This window comes from Malus sylvestris, chromosome 10 (genome assembly GCF_916048215.2).
Source record: "Malus sylvestris chromosome 10, drMalSylv7.2, whole genome shotgun sequence".
In the NCBI taxonomy this organism is placed as follows: Eukaryota; Viridiplantae; Streptophyta; class Magnoliopsida; order Rosales; family Rosaceae; genus Malus; species Malus sylvestris.
Window position 1 is genome coordinate 31,827,810 of NC_062269.1, and position 5,890 is coordinate 31,833,699.

Sequence of the window (5,890 nt, forward strand, 5' to 3'; positions counted from 1 at the left end):
AATAATTAAGAACCGCAAAAAATGGAAGAAAGTAATTAACAAGATTTGACCATGAATTAGATGAACGAAAAAAACCCAAAATACAAGACAGGGAAAGCAGCAGCAGCGCTAATAACATGAAATGATAGGAGGCCGACGTGGCCACAAATAAAATGGAGCGTTTCCACTTGTGCTATATATATGCCCACATCTGTTTTATGTTCCGTATTCAAGTACAACAAGCAACTCACCCTTTCTCCCCGACTTATAACTCCCCCAAACCCTAAACCGCCAGCTCACGCCTCCCTAGATCTCTCCCTCCCTCCCCCCCCCCCACCATCGCTTTTCCGGCAATGTGATTCCGACCCCAAACGGACTACCACATTGTCGTTTTACAGATGGCCTCCGCTTGCGTCAACAACATCGGGATGTCGCCGGAGAAGTTCCCTCCGGGGCCGTTCCGGTCATACGGATGGCTGAGTCCTAGAATCTCCTTCAGCCGCGAGTCCCCCAGCGACGACGGCGCTTCGAAGCTAGGCGGCGGTTCCAAGGCCTCGTCTCCGGTAAAGCATCCGCCGGAAGGTCCAGATCCGGAGATCTACTGCGGCGAGTTCGAGTTCCGGTTGGAAGATCCGGTGGCTATGCTTCCCGCTGACGAGCTCTTTTCAGGCGGGAAGCTCATGCCGCTTCAGTTCTCCTCAGTCAAAGTTGCGGTCAACGATCCCACTTCGACGGAGGATACCAGATCGCCAGACACGGCCAAGTACCTCCGGGGACCCGAATTAATTGGTGCGGACCCGTACCTATTTTCTCCCAAGGCCCCGAGGTGTTCGAGTAGGTGGAGGGAGCTCTTAGGCCTAAAGAAGCACCAGAACAGCACCGCCACCACCAACGGTAACGCGAAGAGCGAGGGCCACAAAACGCCGGCGTTTGTGAGCTCAAACGCGCCTAAATCTCTGAAGCATTTCCTTCACAGGAGTTCGAAATCTCTGTCCTCCTCCCCCTCTGCCTCAGACGCCACCCTGAGCTTGCCGTTGCTTAGAGACTCGGACTGCGAATCGGTCTCGATTTCTTCGCGCCTCTCGCTCTCCTCCTCGTCTTCTGGCCACGAGCACGAGGACCTGCCACGGCTCTCGCTCGATTCGGACAAACCGAACCCGATCATTTCTATCCACCGGACCAACCCGGGGCAGGCGCGGGTGCGGACGGTCAAGACTCGGGAGGCGACGAAGCAGAGATCGGCGGCTGATCAGTCGAGGGTGGGACGGAGTCCGATGAGGGCGGCGGGGGAATCGGGTACGGTGGCGAGCAGGGGAGTATCGGTGGACTCGCCGAGAATGAACTCGTCGGGGAAAATAGTCTTCCAGAGCTTGGAGCGTAGCTCGAGCAGTCCAAGTAGCTTCAACGGTGGGCCCAGGTTGAAGCACAGAGGAATCGAGCGGTCCTACTCGGCCAACGTCAGAGTGACTCCGGTTCTCAACGTTCCGGTTTGCTCCCTCCGCGGTTCGTCCAAGTCCGGGTCGGTTTTCGGGTTCGGACAGCTATTTTCGGGTCCGGCCCCGCAGAAGAAAGAAGGAAACGGCAGCGTTTCCGGCCACAACCGCGGCCAGCACATCCATTATAGTCATCATCATAGTCAAAGTAAGAACCGGACAGACCGAACCGCCTGAATCCGGAATTCGGGGAACCCCGATTTGACGGCGTCGTTTCATTCATATTTTCCGCCGTGTTTTGTATGTAAATATGAGGCAGATTCTGAGGGTCTGATCCTGATGTAGCTATGTCGTTGTTGTGTTCATGTTTAGACTTTAACGGTGTCGTTTAACCAGTCCAACCATCCACCTTCTTCTTCCATTATCATTAGTGCAAGACTATTCTCTGACCTTGGCGGGTGGTTGCACGCGCGATGGATGCTCGTAGGACTTGCAAACTAGGCTGTGCGACTGCTACAATCAACATGCTGAACTTATCCATGTACTGTTTTTCTTTTTCTTTTTGGAATTTTTATTACAGTGGGTGGTGCTGTCCTTTTTCATTTGAGTCATTAGATTAATTTAAAGGTAAATTAACTTATAAGCTTAAATTATCTTTGTTATATCATAATAATAATAAATAACAAAAAAAAGAAAAGGTTCATCGGGGAAAATTCCTTTCAATTGGCAAAAAAGATGAAATTGAGGTAACATGCTCCCTGTGGACAACAACTGGGTGACGTGGAGAGCATGTGCCCGTTTGGCTTCACACGAGAACAACCCGTTTTGATACCATGATGAAAATGAGGTTTCATTATAAAACTAATTGGCAATATGGGGAGTAATTCAAGACCATAAAAGCATATAGCAAACCTTGTTCCTCACCGATGTGGGACAACTCTCAACAAAAGAGGTGTTTCCTTAGATTTCAAACCCCCATTGCCAACGGGTCCAAACGAGCGGCCTTGCAGACATTATCAAAAGCCCCAAGTTTATTGGAGGCACTTCCCGTATTTTGCCGTCCGTTTTGCAGTGAATTCACATCAAACAGTGGCCACCACCACGTTTGTTGTGTGCCTCTTTGATATAATTCAAATCGCCAAAAGGATGATTGTGTTGAGTTGATGTGCATCTCCCTCTCCTTCTTATGATTACAAAGCCAATAGGGCACAATTTGATTACAAATCTTGAAAGAAAATTCAAATTTTAGGAGGACTGCAGAGGGGAGAGAGGGCATGGGAAGAAGACGAGACAAATTGCAATCCTGGTGGAAGAGATTTTTTTTTTTTTTTTTTAAGTCTTTGTTAATTTAATTCATTTGCTGTATATATTTTGTTAAGATAAAACAAGGATAGGATAAATTAAGCTTATAGGTTAATCTACTCTTAGATCAATCTAATATCTCAAATGGCAAGTTTTCAAAAGAAGAATCTTAGCAGAGCACTCTTTTTTTTATTAATATCTAATTGTTACTAAAAGTGCTGCGAAAAATATGTCACCTTATATACTTGGACTGTCACATTATATTTTGTTCTAATATTAATATAAAAATCAACGTCAAATTATCAAGACTTTCTGGAGATAGTGTTTGGGGACTTTCCAGAAAGAGTGTCCATTTCTCAAAGTGTTATTATTTGCCGAATTTGGGAAATGATGCCAAGATTCAGAAGAGGCCCCAGCTCTAGCTCTGAATTGATGAATCAAATTTTTATTTATTTTTTGCTTGTCAGAGTCTCATTTTTGTGTGTGTTGTTTTAGGCTTTGTAATCTGAATACATTAATATTGGAATTAATTAGTTTTATGGTTCACGTGATATTTAAATTTTCCTATAATTATATATTATGGGCTTAAACAATTGAAGATTAGGGTAGAGGAGGTTAGGCAAGTTTCAAATGGGCAGCTTATGCTTTATTAGAAACTAAACTGAAATGTAAAACTATATTTTTATTTGGGAATTTTAACGAAACATTTTTTGTATTGTTCACTTTTAACGAAAATTATATTTTTACTATAAAAAGTCACACCTGATACTATTCACTTACAACACTTTTTTTGTCATTTTGATTAAAATGCTAAGTTTTCAAATCTTTTACATTAGTTTTATTTATTTATTTAGACTTGTTTACATGGACCCCAACGGACCTATGAATTACTGGGGCAAATTGTCTTTTAATTTTGGGAACTTTAACGAAAAGCACCTGATACTGTTCACTTTAACGAAAAACCACATTTTTACACTAAAAAGTCAATCCTGGTACTATTCACTTTACCCTTTATTTTGTCCTTATCATTAAAACTCAAAGTTTTCAAGCCCTTTTCATTAGTTTTCCTTTTAATTTTTTGGGAGGCTTCCTACGTTAAGTCATGGACTTATGGGATATGCATTTGCTTAATTTACCTGAGAAAATTAACCTATTAAGAAATTGTTTCTAATTATTTTCAGCTTCGTGAAGGGTTTTTCTTTTAAATGTGAGGCAATCAAAGGTTTACATATGAGAAGCCTGAACAAGTTGTGACACTTAGGGTGCGTTTGTTGCACCGGACTGTTTCAGACTGAACTAGCTTCAGAGACTAAGCTGGACTGGCTTAGACTAGACTAAGATGGACTAGTTTAATGAAGCGTTTGGTGCAGTGTCAGACTAAAAAGCAGAATATAAACAAACTATAATATTATATTATTTAACACTTATCTAATAATATTTTATTATTTTATCTAATAATATTAATTTAACCTTTTTCTTTCTTTTTTTCCACTCTACCTCCCTCTGGAACCTTCTCCCATCTCTTCCCTCCGACTCCATCCATTCTCTCCGACTCCATGCAGTGTAAAAAGGAAGCATATTTGGAGACGGAACTAACAATCCCATACATTTCGGGGGGACTCGCCAAGACTACCTAGCGAAGGACTTAGTCGGGACGAATTCGACTTGGTCTCATTAACGCTAGTCCTTCTTCACACCAAATACGGCTTAGCAATCCTAGTTAAGCCAGTCCAATCCAACGAGGTTTAGTGAGGGCAAACAAACACCCCCTTAAAGAGACGTTAAATTGGGTAATCTGAATAAAGTTTAGTCAAAGTTGTTACTCAACGATATTGGTAGGCCGACAAGGGTTGGCTTAAAGATCACAGTTCTCAGCCCAGTAAATATCTTTCAGGCTAGGGGGTTTTTGGCCTACGAATAGAATCAGATTGACCGAGTTCTCGTGGAAGTAAGATTATGAAAAGATTTAAGGGCGCGTTTACTAATCCGTAATCAAATTGAGAGGAATTGAATTGAGGATGAATTGAAATGAGGTGGAATCAGAATCAGATTCCTGTTGAAGTTGTTTACTAAAACTGTCTGGAATCATAGTATAAATGATATTGAGTCCATATAAGTTGCTTACTAATTCACTTCAATCAGAATGAAAACTAGGTTGATTACTTAAATATCCTTAATTTATAATAGACAAATTTTAATTTTTTTTATACGATTTCACACTAGTATATGTGTTTTAAAGAGTTAAAACTCAACAGAAATTTTTGGAACCTCCACGGTTCCACCAGAACCTTCTAAACTCTCCCTCTGCATCCTCCTCAGTTTGTTTCTCCGATCATCCCCAAACACCAATTCTTGCTGCTCTCGACACGTCAATCTCCCTCTGCATCTCTCTCTTTCTCTCCCCTCTCTCTCCCTCCATTTGGGTTTGGATCTGGATCTGTTGGGTAAAAATTTTGGGGTGGGTTGGTGATGGGTATTGGCACTTTTGCCGTCTGGGAGGTGCTGCGATTTTCACAGCAGAAATTTCCAGCAGAACACCGAGCGATTTTCATACCAGCAGTGCAGGTGCAATACGCAAACATCGAAACGAAAACAACTCGAGGAAACTTATGCACTTGCCTTGATGAAACTGATGGTAGCATTAGGCATCCACGAGGTATTTCCAGTCAGTAAATGAAGAATTCTTCCACATAAGGGTAGTGAAGAGTTTTTAACTTATTCACCGAAAGAGATCACTTCATTAGCTTTCCAGCGAAGTGGAGTGTTCGATAATTGGTTAATCTCAAGTACATTTTGCAGTTCGACATTCAAATGGCCGATGCATATTCACAATAAAAATTCTCATCTCTTTGAGTACCTGTGTTCCTACACCCTGATACCGATTTGGCGCACCTATATTCTCACAAGTACAGTCCAAGCAACCGAACTTGGTGCAGGAGATCCTGAACTTCGCAGTGATCTAAACAACCTTGTCGTTAGGTTCTAAAATTCGAGGTTGAGAGGTATTCCTTCCTTGGCCGTCATCGCTCGAGTACAGAAGTTAGCAATGCATTCAACACCACCACCACATCTATTTTACTTGCCCGACTAAGCTCGAATGCGAGTTGATGCACCCTCATTCACAAAAATGACGTAGTTAACTCATAGTTACTTGTAGTTACTTGGCTTGCACTCTA

General features: G+C 42.5%; 1 protein-coding gene across 1 annotated transcript; it reads left to right on the forward strand.

Moving 5' to 3' along the window:
* Positions 1-200: 200 nt before the first annotated feature.
* Positions 201-2,062, forward strand: LOC126587039 (uncharacterized). The gene has a single exon (XM_050252017.1). The coding sequence runs from the start codon at positions 378-380 to the stop codon at positions 1,647-1,649; it is 1,272 nt and encodes a 423-aa protein (XP_050107974.1). The 5' UTR covers positions 201-377; the 3' UTR covers positions 1,650-2,062.
* The last annotated feature ends 3,828 nt before the right edge of the window (positions 2,063-5,890 follow it).

Excerpts from the sequence above, each read along its gene's own strand:
- LOC126587039 (XM_050252017.1), top strand. The coding sequence starts at position 378 with ATGGCCTCCGCTTGCGTCAACAACATCGGGATGTCGCCGGAGAAGTTC.